At 31.2% G+C, this 23445-nt stretch overlaps 1 protein-coding gene and 1 long non-coding RNA gene across 5 annotated transcripts; one reads left to right on the top strand and one right to left on the bottom strand.

The window, feature by feature from the left end:
* Positions 1–725: 725 nt before the first annotated feature.
* LOC148229630 (protein FAM135A) lies at positions 726–19645 on the top strand. Of its 2 annotated transcripts, XM_088197254.1 has the most exons (18): positions 726–883; positions 6653–6787; positions 7030–7238; positions 9641–9890; positions 9972–10001; positions 10078–10218; positions 10279–10450; positions 10792–10857; positions 11049–11137; positions 12082–12288; positions 13959–14032; positions 14115–16972; positions 17032–17191; positions 17263–17448; positions 17946–18111; positions 18172–18383; positions 19003–19250; positions 19313–19645. In XM_088197254.1, the coding sequence occupies exons 2-18, from the start codon at positions 6711–6713 to the stop codon at positions 19496–19498; spliced, it is 5331 nt and encodes a 1776-aa protein (XP_088053380.1). In that variant the 5' UTR covers positions 726–883; positions 6653–6710; the 3' UTR covers positions 19499–19645. The 2 variants fall into 2 exon arrangements, with proteins under 2 accessions (XP_088053380.1, XP_088053381.1); XM_088197255.1 differs by lacking the exon at positions 9972–10001.
* Positions 12329–23145, bottom strand: LOC148229631 (uncharacterized). Of its 3 annotated transcripts, none has more exons than XR_015811326.1 (5): positions 23048–23145; positions 20072–20197; positions 19277–19447; positions 13364–13793; positions 12329–12691 (listed from the first exon to the last, which is right to left on the bottom strand). It is a non-coding gene; the product is annotated as an uncharacterized LOC148229631 (long non-coding RNA). The 3 variants fall into 3 exon arrangements; XR_015811327.1 differs by having other exon boundaries at positions 20072–20144; positions 23048–23142; XR_015811328.1 differs by lacking the exon at positions 13364–13793 and having other exon boundaries at positions 20072–20144; positions 23048–23142.
* Positions 23146–23445: the final 300 nt, after the last annotated feature.

Below are 23445 nucleotides of genomic sequence, written 5' to 3' on the forward strand. Positions count from 1 at the left end.
ACATGACAGAACCAAAATTGATTTAATGAAAGTTCTAAAACTAACTATAGTTTTTAAATTTTGATAATTAATTAATTTACGTTAGGCTTGGATTTGCTTTAATTTATTTTAAATATTTTTAAAACGATCTGAACGATGTCACAATTCTGTGAATCTCTTATCATGTGGAAATACGCGTACCAGATCACTTGTTTTTGAACTAATATAGTTTATACTGCTACATACCAGCAAAATTGTATGTCAATTCTTTTATTTTATTTTAAATGGCTTAGTTAGTAAAATTATATTTATACATTCGCTGTAACATTCCGTTTAGAATACAATTGTAAGTATTTTTCATGTTTTCTGTATAAATATCATAAAATATTTAGTATTTGTACTTTTAGGCTTAACGTATTTATTTACAAACAAATAATAAAAAAAGTAAAAATTATGATATTGATATACATATCTTGACTTGCAACACGGACTGACTGAGCCCAAAATCTTCCTCACCGATGAATATTTCCAGATTAAAAATAAAAGTTATTCAGATTTGATCACGCTATACCCTTTTATTTACCCGATTTTCCCCTTATACCTTTTCAGTATTTTCATTTTTTTTTAACGGGGGTTGACAATTTGTGCTGAAATAAAATCACCCCGCGTCACAATTTACAGCCCCTGGAGCACGGATGGCGCAGGCGCGGGCTCCCAGCAACATGGTGTCCGCCGGGCGGGCGACTGCGATCAATGGCGGCGCTTCTGTCGGCCGCGAGCCCCGGACACCTACACGAATACACTACTGGGGCGTAACCGAGCGCGCTTCAAAACAGTGAAATCAGTGCTACGAACAGTGCATTTAAAAAACAGTGATAAACGGTCCAATACGCGCCGAATCGAGGTAAACAATTAAAAGGAAGGGAAATCGATAATTAAACGTCAAATAAATCGATGATTGTTCATGGCCGACTTTTATGATATTTGGATAATTTATAAATAAAACGATAAACGTCAAAATCGTAACAAAATGGCGATAAAATCGCTAATTTCAGAAATCATCAATGAAAACAGCAATAAGTATCACAATTAATATTAAAAATAAATAAATAAATATTTTTAGCGTCCATATCGATACTGGGGCGTGATTTTCATTCAACGAAGGTTAAGGTTCGCGTTGTGGAAACTTTGCTCTTTTTCAGCTGCACTTTCCGCATTTAGAACGAGCACGTACACTAAAATAGACGTTTTAATTCATTCGAAACTAACAATGCAAACGTGACCCGGTGTTTCGGTTGCGCGTTTTATTTTTAGACGTTAAACGATCCTCTCGTCCAGATTTAATCCGGCGTTAATGCTAAAATTAATCACATTATTTACACGACGCTAAAGTAGTTTCGAATAAGAGCTAAAAAAGTGCTCTATTGTATCCTGTTTATTTCGAGAGACGTGAGCGTCAGTGCGCTAGCGTCTGTAATTTCTTTCGATATTTTTTATATGAAACACGTGGTGAGGGGGAGTTTTTTAGTTGTAAGAAATGTTCTATAGAAGTTCGCGTGACTTGAGATCGTTTTAAAAAGCGAGAGACCGCGAAAAACAAATAGTGGAAAATAGCCGCGATGTGTTTTAATAATTCACATATGTAAAATACACTCATAAATTAATGAAAAGGGGAGGAATATTAAGTTTCTTATGTAAGAAGAAATATTTTTCCGCTCGACATTTTAATTTTACAATCAATTAAGTTAAAAACTTATTATGTTAAATAGCCCATAAGCACGTTATATTATATATGAATATACACGGGTGATCCTAAAAGTAAAGATTTTAGGTCCACAAAATATTTCTAAAGCATTTAATTTGGAATCTAATTATAATATCTTTAGAACACATCTTTATTTATTTTTACTTAATCATAGTATTTCAGAAAGTACGCGAATCAATTTATAAGCATAATTTTTTGAGATTAAAAATATGTTATAAATATTCTTGAAGTAGGCTTAATTTTTTTATACTAGGAAAAATCGAAAAATAATTTTATTTTATGGTTGACTTTTTTATATATTTTTAATTATATTTTTCAATGATCTCAATATATTTATTGCGGCTGTGAACCAGTTTCTTGATTATAACATCATAGCAGTCTCAAGTCTGTTAATATTTTCGTTTCCAATTAAGAACAGAAATGAAAACTTTACGAACCTTTATTTTCTTGATCATAAATGTAATTTATTCGTGCTTTACGTTCACGAAACTTTTACATTATAATTTACACGTCATAATTCATTTTCTGAAATATGTACTTAAATTTATAGCAATTAAATTTGTTTTTAATTTATATTTTTCGCAAACTCTAAATTAAAAATTCCGCGTTATGCTAGTTTTTACGACAGGATGCTAATTATTTTTTTTACTATAAAGTATTGTATATTGCAAGTTACTATATCATACCTAGCTCATATGAAATATCTAACCGTAAATCAAAATAAATGAAAAATAAAACCTCGGTAACTCCACAAAATATTACACACGTCCATCAATATATTCTCATAAATGCGTATGTACCAGTAGATAATTCCGTACAAGCCACGTGCCCGTATATATGTGTCTGTGTGTGTGTGCATGTATATATGTGCAATTTTGTCCGGAAAAGCGATCGATTAGCGCGTATTAAGCGAGATTCGCAGTGGAAATGAACGTATGTATGTATACTCACCGCGGCGGAGCTTAATGTCAAAGGTTACAGGAACCATAATAGTGGTCCATAATAAATTTTCTTGAGGAAAAGACGCTATCTGCTTTCGTTTTCCGCCCTTGCCCCGTTCTTAGTCCGGACTAAAGTCGTTTAACCCGTGCTATGAAAACACACATATACGTCACTGTACCACATATGTACATATATAATATAAAATATTTTTATTTTATAATTATAATAAATGTGTAGTCAGTTCACATAATCAAGAACACTTTATTGAATTTATCGATTTTCAGCTTTTAGCAAACTACACTTATGCGTGTATTTTTTAAATATCGTAAAAATCGCATTTTTTGTGATGTTATCTGATAGATAACGTGTTTAAATTGAATGCGTCAAACGTTATTTCAAACAAATAACCAACATTATTAAGTAATAAGTAACATTATTACTTATACTATAGATCTAGCGCTGAAACATGACAGATGTTATCCCAGTGTCCCATCGTGGGAACAATACTCAGACAAACAATGAAGTCTGGCAATTGGATACATCTATTATCTATTAAATGTAAGCCACTTATAATAAAATTTCAATCACTTGTAGTGCCGAAAATCTAACATAATCCTTTATCACTATCGAATATTCGAATATATTCGTAACATTTTTACGGATATTTTTTATTTAACCAATTAGTGCAAAAATCAATAAATTTCCTGTAAAATATTATTTAACTTTTTTATCATCATATGTGTACATCATATTTAAAAAAAATGGTTTAACTCTTGTTTATATAGTGGCCATCATGACGCATTGGGAAAACCTTTTAAGTCATTATAGTCAGATTGGTAATAAAAAAACAGGTGCCTTTGACAAATTCTAACGTTGTTATAATTGTAAAAATTGTTTTCATATCGTTTAAGTAACGAATCGTAACAGTAGTAGCAGAAATATGTAGTGCTCGACTAAATCTGCGTGAATAAGATCATTATATTTATTTATTAATTTAAAGCATTTAAAACAAATCTGTTTTTAGTCGAGTAGCGAGAAATTTTACTTTTATTGAAGAGTCCTAAAAATCTCATTATTTAGTGATAATATTTTAAAAAGCTTAAGATTTAATATATTCGCCGTCTTTGAGAAACGCTGATATAACATTTAAAGGGATTAACAACGCCCATTTTTACATGCCTTGTTTTCGCAATCAACAAATTGTATTTTCATTCCTCTCAGACACGAATTCGTGTCGAATATCACAAAATTAATTAAAATACGTAACATGATACAGTGTATCCCCATAACTATTATTGATTCGACAATTACTGGACATTCGGGTATTTTTTTCTGGTTGGTCATATTCGCAATCGCAAATACATTTTATAAATAATAAAATGAAATTAAAATAGAAACCAAAAATAAAAAATACGCAAATAATTTAAGATAAACTATTGTAAATTAAATTTTATTAGAAGTCTTGTTTAATCACAATTTAACGTGTCACATCAAAAAAAAGTTTTTGGAATGACGCCACGAATCTCAAAAATCATGAAAGTTGTATTTATGACTTTATTTTTATAGCTCCGATCACAAATATTATGTAATGTTTTTAGTGCAAGTAAATAGTTTATTTAAGTTTCATAATGCTCTGGAAATAATAAAATTATGATATAACGTAAATCAACAAAATCTGTAATACTAGCTGTGTCAACTGGCTTGCACAAGGACTACTTAATATTTGCTGAAATAAATTATCCGCGCAAAAATAGGTAAAAAAATTCTCGGAATGATCGCAAACATGCAGGCAACTATTTATGTCAACTTATTTTTATTTTGTGTTTTCAATGTGATGTAATAATACAACTTTTTATTCGACCTACATACTCGCATATTCATATTCACTAGTCAGTGAATAAAAAAATAATATATACATTTTCACTAGTCAGTTAATAGATATATAATATTTAATAAATAAATAATTTACTATTTAGTGAATAAAAAAATAATAATTAAATCACAGAATATGTCACAAGAGATAAAAACAAATTTATGAATGTACTTTTTAAATATAATATATTTATATAATATTTTAAATAATCTACATCCTAAGAAGAGCATATCAAGGCGGTGTTAATTTTATTTTTTATAATTAAATCTTTATTTTATTTAAATTAATATATTATTAGTATTTAAGTTACATGTTAAACGATGGATATTCAGAATATAAACATAAAAAACAAAAGAAAATAATTTTTATTTTGATGACAATACTGTTATTTTTGCTAGGTTACGCGTAACGCGTAATAACATGTTAAATTCATTCATTAATCCGCTTTTTCTGCTGCTGAAATTCATCAATTTTTATTATTTTCGAAGCTGATACTACCGGAAGCTCTGCGCGCATTGGGTGCCGAAAAAGAGAACATGTGAGATATTTATATGTTGATTAAATCCAGGCCCGGCGCTAGAGCAAGGCGAGTGGGGCCCGTGCCTTAAGGATCCCGGCGTGATTTTTTTTAGCATATTACGATTTCTAAAAAGTACATCAAAACCGAATTTTGTCCAATAGAAGAGCGCAAAAAACAATTATCCCTTTTCAGAAGGCAAAAATTAACGTCAAAGGCAATAAAATCGTGCCGTCGCCATCGCAGTGGGAACGCTCGTTGCCGAGCGTTCCCATCCAATTTTATTTCTTTTGACGTAGATTTTTGATTTCTGTGAAGGGATAATTGTTTTTTGCGCTCTCCTATTGTTCAAAATTTAGTTTGGATATGCTTCATTTGATTCTCACTTATTGTAAGTCGTCCTTGTAAGTGGGCCACGCGCCTTAAGGATCCCAGAGCAATTTTTTTAGCATATTACGATTTCTAAAAAGGACATTAAAACCGAATTTTGGGAACGCTCGTTGCCGAGCGTTCCCACTGCAACCACGCCGAGCGATTTTATTGCTTTTGACGTGAATTTTTACCTTCTGAGAAGTAATAATAATAATCAGTAAAGATATCTGTTCTATTTTTTAGTCACAATGAAACACCAAAAAGTGGACAAACCACGAAGGATTGAAATGATTACTAATAAAATATTTCGTTTAACATAAAAAATAATGACAGTTTATAGTTAGTCGTGAAGAATGATATAAATGACTTGATATAAACACTTATCGCTCGATTTACGCAGTGCTCGTTTTACATGATTTTACTTTTACGCAGTACAGTAAAAAAAATTGAATACTACAAATCATACATATTTGATTGCACACGTGTAGCGCGGTGATGTACAAACGCATTAATTAACTTACTCCCACTTCTTGCACTTGACCTACATCTGGAACCTCTTCCACTGCTTTTGCAGTGTGTCCTGAGTTGCTTTCTGAAGTACACGCGTGTCGTGGAAGATTTTGCCCGCAAAGTTAAAAAAAACGTTAAAATACATATCTACTGCGAACTGGAACATATCTACGGCGTAAATCGAGAAATTAATGATTAGATTAGATTTTAACAATACTCTTCCCCTAGCAATTTACAATTGTGAAATAAACTAGGAAGTGAGATGAAACTCTTGTAGTCAGACAAGAACAGTTGAACACTAAAATTACATCCAAATAAACAGCAGTGTAGTGGTATTATGAAATTATTCTGCCTCGACTAGTTCCAATAATAAATTACTGTCAAAATTCATCTATTTTACTCTTATCTCTCTGGGTTGCGCAAAATATACAATATTAAAAAAAACCGCTATTTTATTAAAAAAAAATAAGATACACACATTTTGTATTCATTTTTAAAAACTTTTTTTGTAAGGGGGATGGGCCGTATCTACCCTGATGAAATCAATTAACTCTTGTTCTAACGCTCATTTAATCAATTAAGGTCCATGTTGATCATATGTATTCAATGATTTATTAATATATTTTATCTATAACTTCCGCATTTATCTCGTATAATATATTTATTCCACTTTTCACCATTTTTTTTGTTTCAGAATGTTCAAGTCAAAGAAGAAATCATCGAGAGCGGTCTCGAATAAATGAAGCTGCAACATGAGTGATTTGCAGGCGACTTTCGAGTTTTCTATAGAGCTATACAAATTTTACAATGTCGACCTTTTTCAGCGAGGGTCAGTTGATATTAAATAAATAATTGTTGCCAACTATTTATAAAAAATGCTCAAACATCTTAATTAAAAAATGACAACCAAGAAAGCATGACAAAAAATTCTGCATTTCTATTTTAGGTAGCCTTTCCTCACAAATTTTGAGACACTTAAGTGAACAATTTATCTGTGATTTGATATAGTTGGCAAAAATAAAAGTAAATTTTATACTTACAATTTTTATAATCCTGAATTACAAATTATAGATTGTATCAGATACGAGTGGGACTTCGAGTCTCTCCAAAAGTACCCGTTCAGATCGAAGCCATCGTCGGCAATGGAACGATCAGAAATTCCGGAAGCAACCCCGCCACACTCATCGGAGGCTTGGGTGCTTCTAGAGCCTTTCAAATATTATACAGAAACGAAGAAGTTACTCTACGAGATATCATTCAATTCAGAGCACATCTTTTAGGTAACATTTTTAATTATTTTATAAAAGCGTTCATAAATCAATTTACTTGTAAAAGTTAATAACTTTTTTAATATATTTACACTTATAAACTTTTGTTTAAAATTTTGAAATTCTGTTACCTGGGAATTTATATTTTATTGTAAAATTATATCAGATTTATTGTTTCAACACAAGGAACTGTCATTAACTATTTCCATATAAGATATCCGTCCATTTAACAAAGATTAATTAATTGCTACGAATCTAGAGCTTAAACTTAATATGTAAAAATATTCTTAAATATTTAAAAAGTCTTGAAATTAAAACGCTAAAGACGATATTACAAAATATTCAACAAATTTCAATGTCGAACCGAGATTTATATGACATCATTTTCATATACATTCTTGATTTTTTTAATATTCCACTGATCATTCTCTGTCAATTTATTTAAATATTTATATATTAATGAGTGCTAAAAGTGTTATTAGTTGATACAGCACTAGGTCATCTAGATTATGTGTTTGCTTCAAAATATAAAATCCATTAATTAAAATAACATGTGTATAAAAATAATTATCTACGAAACACATTTAGACAGACAGTAAGGGCCACTGATGAACAGAACGTTAAATTAATTCTGGAAACAGTTTGACATGTATAAAGCGGTTATATGAAATTTTAATATCTACTACTAGTAACGAATAAACTCATCTTCAAGTTTTTCGGAGAACTTAAAATATTCATGATGTTATTAGCTACCTGGTGGAAATGGAAAAAACAGCCATTTAAACTGAGAGAAGGAGATTTACTCGACATTCGATAGAAATGGTTAATTTAATTCTGATGGAACTTTAAGACTAGAAAAAAGAGGAATCTATTTAAGGTAATAGCAAGAAGATGAACTATCGAAGCTATTTAAAGCCAAAATTATGGTTAAATATATAAATTTAATTAAAAACAGATTATTTGGTTTTGTAGGTCAAAATCTTAATCTTGGGGTGTATGAAACAGTACTGCATATTTATAAATTAATCTATTATGAAAATAAAAAAGACAATACAAACAACTCTAAGAAAATATCTTAATAGATACTGGCACATATTTTATAATATAATTAAGTTCTTATAATATTGTACATACATATAATATTACATTTTTATGTAAACGTACAAATAAATTATTTAATGTCCCATAAGGACAGATTATAAATTTTTCATATATGGTACAGGTAAATGTGTTTGTAAAATATTAAAATATTACAAGAATAGGTAAATGATTTTTATACGTTTTTTAGTGTGTAGGATCAACGCTCCTTAAAAATGAATTTATTTTGTTTGATTATATTTTTATGTTAGTAATCACTGAGTGACTTTTGTATGACTCTTCTCCGATCCTCTCGACACTTGAAGTTGGAGAAGAGTCATAAAAAAATCTATTTACTAACCAAATAAAGAATGTCACAGGTCTACAAGTAAGCCTTTGACATTCTTTATTTGGTCAGTTTATATAAGAGAAAACGTCTTCTTTTCATTGTTCATATCAAGTCCTACAAAATGAAAAATTCCCCTGATACATTTTGCAAATAGTCATTTTTTTATAAACAGCTTCTACATCGATGGCCATAATATATCCTTTAAAAACATTTTAATATAAGTATCTAAAAAGAGCTCACTCCCAACTGATCTAATTTAGTTCGTATAATTTTTGTATTATCCGTACTTTCGCATTTTTGTGCTATTTACTCATCGTCGTGAAACAATACAGCTTATAGATATTTTCAATACGATAAAGATACCGAAGTAAAATAAGAGCTTTGAAGCAAAAATAGGACAGATATACATTTTTCCTTTTATATAAGTAGAGAATAATTATTCGTTTTTCTACATGCTAAAGTAACTTATGGATCGCTGTGTATTATATGGAACATCTAAGAGCAATATCAAACATGTCACGTATAGTTTTGAGTAAAATAAAACAAACAATATCAGGATGTTTTTCGGTACATAGTAAAACTAAGTGCATGGTTTACTGTTATTAATTAAATATTAATAATTTTGCAAAAAATATTGTAACTGCACTGACAAATTAAATAATCTGTGCCATCCTGTTAAAATAAATTATCACATAATATTACGTAAAAAAACCGCCAGGAAATGGTATTCTAAAATTATTGATTTTAATTGCCTTTAAACCATATTTTCATTACATTTTAATGAATGAATTAAACTAATCTGATCAGATTTTATTTTATTTTTAATAAAACATAAATAGAACGCAATATATATGTATATAAATGTCTAATTTAAAAAGACTAATCTCAAAGTTGCACATTTCTGCGTTTATAATAAATAGGTAATGTATAATTTTACTTTAGATCTTACATATAATATAATATATCTTAATGTATTATTATTCAACAGTTGACAGCAAGAACTTGAAAGAAAGTCTCGAACGTGCCGAATGGAGTTTAGGTGTTGAGCTATGGTGTGGTGAAGGAACACCTTCCAACAATACACTAGCTCCTGTATCATGCAGAGTTTTGAGATTACACTTTCAACCTGCAAACGGATTACATTACCATCTTCCGGTGCTCTTCGATTACTTCCATTTAGCTTCCGTTTCAATAACAATCCACGCCGCTCTTGTGGCACTTCATCAACCTTACATGAAGTAAGTTAACTTTGAATTTATATTAAAATATCTCATTCAAACCCATTCATAATTATTTATCACATGATTTGCACCCACAAGAAAAAGTATACTTCATTACGTACAAAGCTGGTATGTGTTATTTAATAAGACTATTTATTATGTGATCATTTTGTTAAAATTGTATTTATGAGATATTTTATTTTAGTACACCAAGATCAAGCAAACAATGGGGTAAATTGGTTCGGAGTGGAGGTAACAATGGCGGTGCCCTAGAAAATGTTTTATTTGGAGGCTCAACTGCAAAATGCGGTGGTGGAAATGCTTCTAATAGAATAGCACATGCTAGGTGAGTGATTTTTGCTTACTAATTAAAATTAAAAATGCAATAATAATTAAATAATTTTAGGCAAGTACATGCTGAAGTATGTGGTGTTTTGCTGGGGTCTTTAGAAGGCTTACAAAATGCGTTAACACTGTGTGGTTCTACCGGTACGACGTTAACTAATAATAGCAGCTCTTCGAATTCATTAATTGGAGAAGTAGCACAGAGAATGAGTGAATTGAGAGATAAATCTAAGGTATGACATAGATTTAATTAGTTTTTGCAGTCTAATTAGTTAGTCTGAGTATTTATTTATCAAATAGGGTCTTCTTAATGGTTCATTTTCAAGGTCAATGCTAACCGTACAAATTTTTTTAAGCCAACGGTAAACAGTTTTCTTTAGCTAGCAGTCTTTCTCAAGATCCAAGCTTATTTTTATTTCCCGCTGTTTTCTGCTTCGTTGTATTTCATTAAACTCATATTATACATTAAAGTACTTTTTACTAACCATAATACTTTGTAGAACATAAAATAAATGTCTTATTCCAATCATGTAAAACAACTTCATATATTAATTAATAAATAAAACATATTTAGAGTGGAGACACCGAAGAAGAATTTGCTTGCAGTGCAGCACAAGATATTGCTAGATTGTGTGCAGAGGTAAGAGCTTAATATAATATTAACCAGGCGCGTACGGAGAGATACTTTCCCGTTCATTCGCTCACGTGTTAAGTGACGAGAGTGAGTGAGAGATAAGGGCGTGCGGAACGCAACCGAAAGGGAAAGTATTTTACTGTACGCGTCTGATATTAACATATTTTAAATATTATGTTTTATTATATATTTTATAGGTAACACTGCAATGGGCCAGCTTTCTTAGAACCGTCTCTGGTAAACCACATGCACATAATTCTCTGGCAATTATTCATCACAATCTCAGGTATGTATATGTTACACCACCTTTTGCGTGAAATGGCCATTCATAAATTTGGCAAATTATCTACCAAATGCATGCATTAAGCCAATAAGATAATAGCGCTCCGGTAGTGTTTTTGGAACTAAGCCAATGTCATTTTTGACAGTTGCGAAGCGTCACGTTTATTAATAGGACCAATTTTTTTCGTGCTGTCGAGTGTATTACCGTTAAAAATAGTGATCCATGTACCTGGTCGTGTAACTGACACCGGAATATTGGCAGATTTATTGTGATTTAATGAAATACATCAAATGTTTTTCACATGTTAGGTGCTCGCGAGCGGCAGCAAACGAGCGTCAAAAAGTGAACACCCCATGAATTACTCTCTGCATCGAATCATGGGAGCATTAATTTTATTTCATGTTCGTGATCCTTTTGAACGGATTTAGACAAAAATTACGCTTTTAATAATGGAAAAAAGTAATTAAGACGACCTCGAGAAACGAGTCTTTTTTTGGCGTTTTTTCACGAAGTAAAAATTTTGATTTATTGGATTTTATACAAATTAATTACTACATTGAACTCGGTAGTTAAAAATTCAACAATATAAATGTTTATCTTATTATTTTAATATAATATTAAAAATATTTTTTTGTCCGGAATAATCAGTGTTTGCAAAAATCTTGTCCGGAATAATTAGTATCCGCAAAAATCATTGTCCGAAAAGATCCTGTCCGGAATAATCCATGTCCGGAAAAATCGGAGAACCATCTAAAAACCTGTTAATATTTTTTTATGTCGTCATATTTCAAGTTCTAGACTTTCTTGACATTCAAAATGAAGATGAACGTCACTGTAGTTAATGATTTATTTATTTTTATATAATAAAATGACATTTGGCCTAGTTACGGAGAACACTACACTTTGCTCAATATGACCAATGATTCATAATTTCAATTTATCGACAGGATCAAGAGATTTTCTGAATGCTTCTTCGTATTGGACAATCCTCGTCACTCGTTGGCCGGTTGTTATGATGCCAACTATCAATCGTATCAGTCGATAAGTGAACTTACCCGAAGATCTAGATATTTAGCCTTATTACCGCCGTTACCAGTACATTGCATAGCACTAGACGGCGATCCACACATTATGCCAATTATTTTCGAAGACAGGTATAAATTAATTGATTGGGTTGATACAAAAGATTTGACGTATATTTTTGCAAAATATTATCCTATTAATTTAATCGGATTAAGACGCAATTTATTACAATTTAAAGTTTTTAGGAATAGATTTAGTTTCTGCGACATGTAAACATTATTAAAAAGAAGTGTTCGGGCGCTCTGCCGTCGGCTTATGTTGGTGCTGGGGCTGCGTCTCGCTGCAACGGTAAACGCCGAAGTCCTTCTGGGCCGCATCCGCAAATGGAGCGCCAACCAGTTGTCGCTTCCATTTGGTTACTGATGCGATTGTCGCCTTCATCGCTGAGACTACTGTTTAAATCTGGTTGGTCCTGACCAGAGACGTCATTTGGGAGAGGGAGGTTGGAGCATTCCCCCTTCTCCAGTCTCAAATCTATCTCGAAAATATTTTTTTAAATATTTCATTTCGGTGATATAGTATCGAATTACATTTTCAGCAGTAGATATATATTTTTACCATTAAAATCTAATTTATCTGGCAGATGCTAGTAAAATTATATGATTTCAACTTCTTCATGCGTAATTTTACAATTACTTATTTATATACGATGTATAAATATTACTGTAAATGTGTATTTTACAGTGAATTTATATTTTCACTAGTGAAGTTCAAATGCATTTTCACCGGTAGATATATGTTTCTGCTAGCGAAAACATAATTTAACTGATAGGAGCTAGTGAAATTATATGTTGCTCTAAAATGTCTATGAAATTAAATTTGACAGTTGCGAAACGTTCATTTACTGTTCAAACCCAAACCTAACCTACACAAATTGTAAGCTACCAAACCCAACTATCATTTGATCAATCCGGCAGAAGGTTAAAAAGTCCAGTAACTGTCTTTTTTTGAGAGTATTTTAAAAATCCAGTTTTTGGATGTATTACCACTAAAAGTACTCAGGATCACAATCACAGATACTAGTTTTTTTATATAAAAAATTTGTAGTCTGTCCTTATGGGACATTAAACAGTTTGTTTGTCCGTTTAGTGGCAAGTGGTTGAGTCGCCCATCAGAAATTCACGTCGCAACTGAAAGATTTCCTACCTCTTTAGGCGTTTCCTGTATTGGACTTTTGTTAAATCCTTCGCAAGTTGATTATGATGGTTCGTCAGTCTTTCTTTATATTTTATGTTTGTCTTGTAGATCTCTTCTTTCGCCATTGCCATATTTAGATCCCGGTGGATGTATGAATTTGGATCAAATATCATACTTAACATTTTATTTTGGTATCTTTGCATTATATCTACATATATTAGAGTTGCTTGCTGAGCCCCATAGTTGTATCCCGTACATCCATATCGGTTTTATGATGGCCTTGTATACGATCAGTTTACTGTCAAGTAATTAGTGGCATACAAAAACAAAGTTCTTCCAAAATCTCCTGATTGTGTGTATTTCTTATCAGCAACTTATCAAAGTGTTTTCCTAAGTACGCTCATTGACGCGACTCGAGGAAACCATATCCCAAAATACACTGTGGAAATAAAAAAGTACAATATTTATATATTACCTATCAGAGAGACTTTCACTAAAATTACAAATAATGTTTTTTAAAATACGTTAAAACTTATGCATCAAACTATTACTTTGCCCATTTAAGTAAATCAAGTATTTGTGTTAACATAATTTAACTTTAAAGATATCAAGACACTGCTGAATTTGCTAGACGACGATCTGGAGTCTTAAGCTCGACTACAATGAAATCTGGAAGCGGTATTTTATTACATTTATTACTTTTATACTCTTCTCAAACTACTCAAGTTGCTCTAATAATTAATACAATGCTTGCTTTCAGAACCATTGTTGTGCACAGACTCGGTTTCAGACGATTGTGCATGTGTTGTGGCCTTATTAGAATCCCGAAGACCTTCATCCGAGGCATCCAAAGTATCTCTCTCTCTTCCTAAATCGATCATAGACATCATGGATTCACAACTCAAGAGTCAACAAGCCAACGTTGTGCAAGCAACTTTAACGTTAGCACCGACGAAATCGGCAAACGGCTCTCCAAAACGCAACACGTTAATTAAGCAAACTGTGAAAGAATCTTCGTTCAAAAAGAAAAAAGAAGAATTGATAAAAGTCACTGGACACAGTCGCTTCATAGTGCACAATAATCAGATTAGCGAAATACAAATGATGAATCCGCCGTTTGCGTCTAATATACAAGAATACAAGAATCACTCGCGATATTCCACTTCAACTTTAGCGGACATCGGCAATGATTTGATTAGAATGAATCAACATTTTGCAAACCAGCAAGTAAACGGCTTTTCGAATCAGTTCAAAAATGAACACTCAGGCGTGAGCACTTTACCTGCGAGACATAGCAAATCTTTGGATCAATTGAAAGTTTCTCCACTAGCTGCGGCAATAGCACAAATGCATCCAGCTCAAGTTCAGAATAAAAGATTTGTTGGATACAATCAATGCTCAAGTTCATATGTGCCTCAAAAACCGACTACGTTACCGAGAAACTTGACGAGCACTTCGCTTCAAAATTCAAGGAACGGTGATTCAATGCACGCTATGCAAGTTAGATCAGGCAGTCAAAATATTCCATTAAACTACAACACGAAAGGCGAGGAGTACCGTCGAAATATCAACGAATTTAGAGAGAAATATAAAAATCCATGCGGTCCGAACGTAAATGGTCATAATGGTAATAGGGAATTGGTAAAAGACAGTGAGCTCATTAATGCAACAATACCTAATAATCATCCATTTTATTATATATATAACGATGGCGACATACCAAATAGAAATTTAACAAATTACGTACATAATCCCTTAGAATTTCAAAGAGGTTATAATATGACTTTACCCCGTCCAATGCTTCCACCAAGAAACTCTTATCCGCCGGTGAATACCAAAAATCAACAATCGGTCGACCATTTAATGTTTGCCAATAAAAACATGCATAGATCTAATTCCACTAATGTCTTTCAAAAATCTATGACCGACGTCAATATAAATTTACAATCAAATTACAATGCATCACTAGAGAAAAGCAATAAAGGCCAATATCTTCACAATTATAACGACTGTGCAATTATGTATCAAAATGGTGCAAATTATCCTGCAATAAATAATTCAGACGTTGGTCTTTATATGCCAAAGCATGAAAAATCAGCAGTATCAACTAATAACTATACTAAATCTCCAACATCAGGACAATCGACGGTAAAGCATAAGAAATCTAAATCCAAAGATCAAACAAAATTGCATCACAGTGCTAAAGACCTATCGCGCCTCAACTCGAGTAAAGATTCAGTAAGTAGTCACCATTCGAGCAGATCGAAGGACGCTAAAACAGAGAGATCAGCATCTAAAACTGAAAAACGATCATCTAGTACAACAAGACATAGAGTATCTGAAAAAATGAGTCAACAGATATCTGAAGCCAGTACGAGCTCGAGTAACGAAAGTCTGCATCATTCGTCCAAGCGATTAGAATCTTCAGCCAGTGTTCCTTATAGACTCGACCATAGTCAAGAAGGATTGAGGCATTGTAGAAGCGCTGCGTCCGTTCTTGACGAATCAAATATGAACAGCAATTTGTTCTCGGAATCGTTGCCCAATTTAGCTCCACCTCCAGCGTTTGATTCTCCGCCTTTAGATATTACAGACAAAGATTTTAAAATACTTCCGCCTGATACGTTTAAAAACGACGATGATTTGGACAGGAACAAAGGAAGCGGTTCAACTTCCAGTCTTAGCGAGCAGAGCGGATGGGTTTCTAGCAGGAGAAGCTCTGAACCTTCGAGTCCTGAAGTACAACCTACAAAAGTAACTACAAATTCTGTACGGAAGAAAAGTAAATCGAATACAGATGGACTTCACACGAATACTTTACAATCCAAGTCATCGGAAGAGAATAAAAACGTGATAAGCGATGTGAAAAGAACGGTGCTTAACGGCGAACAGTTGCGGGAGAGGCTTCTAAAATTGGCGATGGAAGTCGCTAAGAACAGTCTTAAAGACAGTTTCGACTGCTGCGAGTGCAAACAGGCTTTCACATTCGACAGCTGCATATTTTGTAATAATATACCGATAAGGAGCGATAGAGGTTTTCATAATGGATCGAATGGAAGTAGCTTTACGTCGCGGAAATCGCCTAAATCTAGAGAAGCTAACGATGCACCCAGAACTCCCACTCAATTCCATACCGCTCCTCACAAACCACAGCTCGCCGCAAGACACAACTCATTCAACACAATGGAATCTCTAAATCTAAAGCAGAACCCTTGTTTCATAAATGGAGTAGTGAAGGACAGCAGTGTAAGGAACGCCATTGCAGCGACTGTTGAAAATCTTCATCCCTATATCAGAAAAGAACTTCCGAAGGTACCGCCGCCGGCTCAACCCGCAACGAATCCTGCAGCTTTAAAAGAGAGAATAGAATATACCGATAAGCTCCTTGCGGCAGAAATTCGAAGTCTAACGATGGATAGAATATGCAAAGAATCGAAACAGGCCCGGAGGAACGAAATGATGAACATGGACGGTGCATCTCAAAAGGGCACAAAGACTGAAAAATGTAAATCAGAAGTAGACCTATCACACTTCATTGCAGATGGGGCGTACGAAGACTTGCGACTTCCGCCTCCGCAGCAGTTTCGCGATATTCCACCACCGCCTGATGCATTTAAGGTTAAATTAATATTATATCATCAGATGGACGCAAATTCTAATACCCTTTATAATTACAGGATCCTCCAATGGTTGCTCCTTTACAGTTAGATAATCCCTTATATCATGTGTATGAAGGAGCGCGTGAGAGAAAACAGAGGAGGACGGGTTCTGTCAGCTCTAATGGTATGACAAAGTCTCAAAGCACGGGAGAACTTGCTAAGCACAATAAAGAAAATTGTATACACTCTATCTTATTTTGTGAACTGTTATGTAATTAAATAACTATATTATAATATACTTTTTTTTAGATCGAGATAGCAGTTTAGTTTCTGTAGTTGGTCTTGCAGAATCTGAAAAACTATTCATCAAGTGTAGAGATGAATTTAGACAGAGCGTTAAATATCCAGGAAATCTATACTCAGATTTTCCACCTTGTGAAGCAGCTCTACCGTACTTTCATATTAGCGATGAATATAGAATGTTCAATCCTGAAGGTATATACATATATAATTATGAGATACATATTTCATATGAAGAAATCAAATATTATATTGTAATTAAAATGACCAGATACCCGTTAAAAATAACAGGGTATTCGGTTCTTTTAAAAACATGCAAGTATCCGGTTTCAATTCTACCCCGGTCAGAAACCCTAATTGAAATGTTTGCTCAATCTTCAAGAATCCAGTATCTGTGTTTTTCTTTTCTTTTGAAAGAAACTACTTTTGTAGAATTTTGCAAACTATTAGAGCTTAACAAAGAAAAGGAGATAGGATGAGCTTTTATTGTTGTTCTCTTTTCTGTATCATAGGCGATTTATAAGATCTGTCATACCTATATTGATGTTGTTACATATAACATTTAAAGAAATGGCAAGAATTATAATTTATTTTAGTGTTTTCATTATCTATATATCGCAATAATTAGTTTTTCGCCACCATATATGTAAATATAATGTGATTCTTATTGACAAAGCTATAATATGTTTCAGGCTTACATTTAATAGTTTGTGTTCACGGCCTCGATGGGAATTCTGCTGATCTACGTTTAGTTAAAACGTACCTAGAATTAGGTTTGCCAGGCGCACATTTAGACTTTTTAATGTCGGAGCGTAATCAAGGAGATACCTTTTCTGATTTTGATACCATGACTGATAGGTATGATCTTCATTGACAATATCTAATTAACCATATACTAAATTGTTGTTTTATTTTTAGACTGGTTCAGGAAATTTTGCATCATATTGAGACATTACGAACGGAACCAGCTAGAATAAGCTTCGTAGGACATTCATTAGGAACTATCATAATACGTTCAGCCTTGTCTCGGCCACAACTAAGGCCGCTATTGCCTAGATTACACACATTTGTATCTCTCAGTGGGCCACATCTTGGAACTTTATATAATTCAAGCGGCCTAGTCAATGCAGGTAATTACAATTTTGATTTGCATATAAAATTACATTAGTTTATTCCATGTCTCATATTTTTTTACTAAAAAATTAATATAATTGTGCTTTTATTATTGATTCATTTAAAGCTGTTTTGATCATAAACTAACCTTCAAATTAGGTTGCTCTATTAAGCTGCTGAAGAATTTGGATCCCCAAAACTATGCAATGAAATGCAGTTAGTTGTGAAAGCTTTAAACGCATATGTGATTGAGGCAATAAACCTAACTGACACATTTATCATTACTCCTATCAATTTATCCTTTTATAAATAAATCACAGACAGTCGATTAATATGTCAGGAATGCTTCTTTCATGGTCAATTTTATGCCATTATAAACATAATGCGCTAGTAAATATTAACATTATACTAATACCATTAATTTAAATTCATAATTATAATTTAGAAAGCAAAAATTTGTATATCAAAATAAATCATGAAAATTTTATAAAAAAATATTATTTTAGTAATTTATAAAAGTTTTGAAAACAATGAATTTAGTCAAAAAATCAAAATGTATTTCGACCATATAAAAAATGATTATAATATATCAGTTTTAATATAAACAATAATAATCAATTAAAATATTTAATATAGGAATGTGGTTCATGCAAAAGTGGAAGAGATCAGGATCCTTATTGCAATTGTCTCTCCGCGACGCGCCAGATCCTCGTCAGAGCTTTTTATATCGTCTAGCACAAAAATCAACTTTACATCACTTCCGTCATGTCCTATTGTGTGGCAGCGGACAAGATAGATATGTGCCACTTCATTCAGCAAGACTCGAACTGTGCAAAGCTGCCGTGCGAGATCACAGCAATCTCGGAGCAGCTTACCGAGAGATGGTAATTATATAATCTACTATACTCACAGATACAGATAAATAATAAGTGTTGCTTTTTATTAGGTCCATAACATGGTATCTCCACTAGTCGTCAGATCTACGGTGACCGTGGCTCGTTACGATGCTCAGCACGCTTTGCCGCACACGGCAAACGCTCTCATCGGCCGAGCAGCACACATCGCTGCCTTAGATTCGGATCTGTTCATAGAGAAGTTTCTTTTAGTGTCGGCGTTAAAGTATTTCCGATAAACCCCGTTTAGTAATGAGAAAAAGTCAATAGAAGCTATAAAGTGATATGGTGCTATGAAATAACGTCTTTTAAGATATAGTTTTTCATAAAAATATTACAATTAACAATGTATATAGTGGACTAAGGACTGTTTTTATTAAGAACATGATATAATGAAGTGCAAAATTGAAAACAAAACGTCTTTTAGTCCACTCTTATATATATATATATATATATAGAATTTACTGTATTTTTTATGTTTGATAGTATTCAATAATTTATTTAATAATTTAGACTTATTAAAAAGCACATATTATAAATTATTTTATATATATATTACAATAAAAACGGTAATTTTAACGATCAAAATTATTAATGCGATATAAAAGACCTCCGAGAACTCGATTCACTGTGTGAAGTATGTAGTTAATAAAATATATATTGAAATAAGTCAATTGACTAAAGATTATGTAAATATTATAAGATGAATGGTAAATTATTCATTTTTGGTTTAAAGCACGTCATAGCACTCACGCATTCCCACATATATGTATAAAAAATGTATTTATTATGATATATTATATTATACATACGGAACCAAATCCTTAAATTTGACACCAAACAGTTCAACACAGGGTAATTGATTTCTTCACCGGAACGGCTCTTCTGGTGGTGTTGAATTAGATAATTTAAATAATTAAAACTTAATAACTGCCATTCTTAAAAAAATACGTATATAAGAATTGCGTATGTAAAATTGTTAATTTTTATAAAATTAATCGTTTATCTGTCCAAGGTATAAGGATCGACCCAAAATTTACTTTAGCAAAAATATATACATATGTATATAAAAAATATCTTCAATCTAATGATTTATTGCTTTGATGTGTTATTTATTTATTAATGTATTTACAATTTACTAATGTTAATACATAATTGTTACTACTTCATAAGCTTTTGGGTCACGTCCTCATACCTATACATGATCGTTCAGTTATTAACGTAACAGAATGATCATGTTTTAACGTTCTTATGCAATTTAACGTTGTTTAATTACTATTTCTTGTTATCCTCGTTAAATTTTAATATCATTTATATATAATATATTATATATAAAAAAAACATTGTATATAATAACAACACATTAAACCCCAGATATGGCCTAATGTTGCGTTATTCCTAAAAAAATATTTTTAATAATTTCCTTATTGAATTTTTATTAAATAAAATGTAATATAATTTATTATTACACTTGAGCAAGTGAACAAATTACTGCCCATTAAGTGTATAACCAACATTAGAGAAATGCGAACATAGATGATTAATTAAAATTTATAATTTATGTGCATTTTTATATAATTTAGATGTGGTAGACTTTTCAAAATATGAGGTAAAAATGGATTTGTATCTGAGACTTGAATCGCGGGCACAAGACCGAACGTAAAGTTAGATAAAACACTATAAGTTGTTTTAGCCATGATTTAACCCGTTAAACCCCCGTAACTAGTCAAAGGTGCCAAAAACACACCTACTAATCAATTAAATTTTATTTCCAGTAAATCAATTGCTATATATGTAGGTATACTTGATCCGAAAAATATATTATATACCTATATTATAGTAGTAACATTTGTATAATAAAGTGTTTAGTGTGATATATATATATTATATAGAATGTGATAAATTTATGTAATTATTTTTCAAATGTGGTAATATTAAGCACCTTAGTATTTGTATTTATTAACAAAATTGATAGTCGAACGATGAAAACATTATAATGTATGTATTAATATTATTATTCTTTTTAGTAAATTGAAAAACGTTTTATGGCATAAATTGAAGAAGTGCACACAAGCAATCTTGATAGACTTATTTTAGTAACTTTGTTTGTGCTTAAAATGATCGAATATTGTATGTAACAAAATTACCAACAATTTGATTATTATCTAAGCACATTGCAATCACACTGTATAATCGTATATTTGTGAAAATTAAACCATTTTGCTACAAAAATACTATCACCTGATTTATATGTGAAATTAGGCGTTTATCAAATGCACTATTTTATTGATTGATGAATTTTAGCAAAATTATACTAAAATATCCATACTTATTAAATATTTATTATCGATTGTGATAGATCATGAAGTACAATATATTACATATTAGATTGATTTTTGACAATTTTTATAGATAGTCAATTTTTTTTAAATTAAAAGATGCTATAATATTTTTTTCAATTTTTTCTATTTACAAAAATAATTATATTATAAATCCGATTTCTCAAAATAGTTATTCATAATTCTTATCAAAACTCTATAATCAATATTGGACATGTCTATTTGATGGGTTTTTTATAGGGGATTTATAAGACTTATAGTATATCATATTTTAAAAATCAAATAAATGTTATATTAGATTTCAAATACAGATTTGTCCCAGTATAAATTACATCAAGTCGAACAATCGAGTTTATGTTTTTCCACAATGACACTAGTTTTTAACCTGATTATTTTATATTTTTTGTCAAAATAAAACTACAATAGTTGTAATCAGAAACAAGAGTTTTTAGATTACAACTCTTTTTTTGGTTTAGAGTACATAAAAAAATTTTAAACATATTTTTACAAAATTACTATTTATTGTATTAAGTTTTTCTGTTTTGGTCGATTTTATCATTTTATCAGGTTTCGGTAATAGCTCTTTTCATTCCTACGTATATTTAAAAAATATATTGTTATACTTTTTAAAAAATATGATTTTAACCCATAACCCAACACTCAATTTTCTATCAATGGAATAAATACTGAGTCATAATCAGTAATCAAATAAGATTTTTGCATATTTCAAGAATTATCAAATAAAACCCGGCTATAACAAAAAATGCATGTGCTATTGAAATCGCTTAATATTACTTATAAATCTGGTTATTATATATTTGTAGCAAAAATATATTTAACAGTGTTTAAATTTTTAGCAAAACTGGCGTTTAAAAAATAAATTTAAAAAAAAACATAAACAAATATTATATATACATATACATATATAAATATAAAATATGTAGATTATTACACGGAACGCTTATCTTATATAGTGGAACTGAACGTAGAAACTATTCAATACTGTACGGGGGCGGTATATCGAACGTTAGACTGAACTACGTCTTAAACCTTATAAAATAACTATAGAATTTCATCGTTCACTAGGTAATAAAATCGAATTTTATTTTACGCGACTGATATACGAACGTTTAAAAAACTGAGCTATTTATAATTATTCTGTCCATTGTGTCTATGTAAGGACGTATGTAAAAATATTTATGCGTATTGAAGATATAAATACCTCACGATTTGCTCATTTACGAATAAAACGAAGGAGGAAAATGGCGATTAGTATGTTCGTATGCCTAAACTATATTGTACTCGTGCAAAGTTACAGATGCGCACTTTAACTCAACTCAAAAATACGGAATGGATTTTTTTTATACTTTCGAATGACAAAACTATTAATAAAAGCCTAAATGAATTAAAAAGTTTTTCTTTTCATAATTATAAACATTATTATCTAACTTGTGTCTCTGCAGAATATTGAAGAAATTGGATAAAGATTAAATATATTTTTGATACAATCTCAACTGTCACAAGTCTTCATAGTTCCATGAAACGTCAAAGCTTTAAGCCGAAACAGGGTTTTATTTGAGCATGAGGTAAATATAAAAAAAAAATATCAAGCACTGTTTATTCAGAATGTGCATTTCTAATAATAAATCAAAAATTAAAATAATATATTAACTAATAACAATAATATAGAATTTACCTATTACACAATAATTATTATATTTTAAATTAAAATACATGCAATTTTGCAAAAAATCTATATTCTCTTTTTTTAAAATAGCATTTTTTTAAATAATAATTGAGACAAAATAATCTAGTATTACTTTTATTTTTGAGTAATATATTGCATA

This window comes from Plectrocnemia conspersa, unplaced genomic scaffold, assembly GCF_051122295.1.
Source record: "Plectrocnemia conspersa isolate PC_06_02 unplaced genomic scaffold, ASM5112229v1 ptg000011l, whole genome shotgun sequence".
Taxonomy (NCBI): domain Eukaryota; kingdom Metazoa; phylum Arthropoda; class Insecta; order Trichoptera; family Polycentropodidae; genus Plectrocnemia; species Plectrocnemia conspersa.

What these genes read in the sequence shown, in the direction of transcription:
- LOC148229630 (XM_088197254.1), top strand. Translation starts at nt 6,711, where the DNA reads ATGAGTGATTTGCAGGCGACTTTCGAGTTTTCTATAGAGCTATACAAA. An exon ending in AATTGAGAGATAAATCTAAG is followed by an intron (nt 10,451 to 10,791) that starts GTATGACATAGA and finishes AAACATATTTAG; the next exon opens with AGTGGAGACACCGAAGAAGA. An exon ending in AAGCGGCCTAGTCAATGCAG is followed by an intron (nt 18,384 to 19,002) that starts GTAATTACAATT and finishes TATTTAATATAG; the next exon opens with GAATGTGGTTCATGCAAAAG.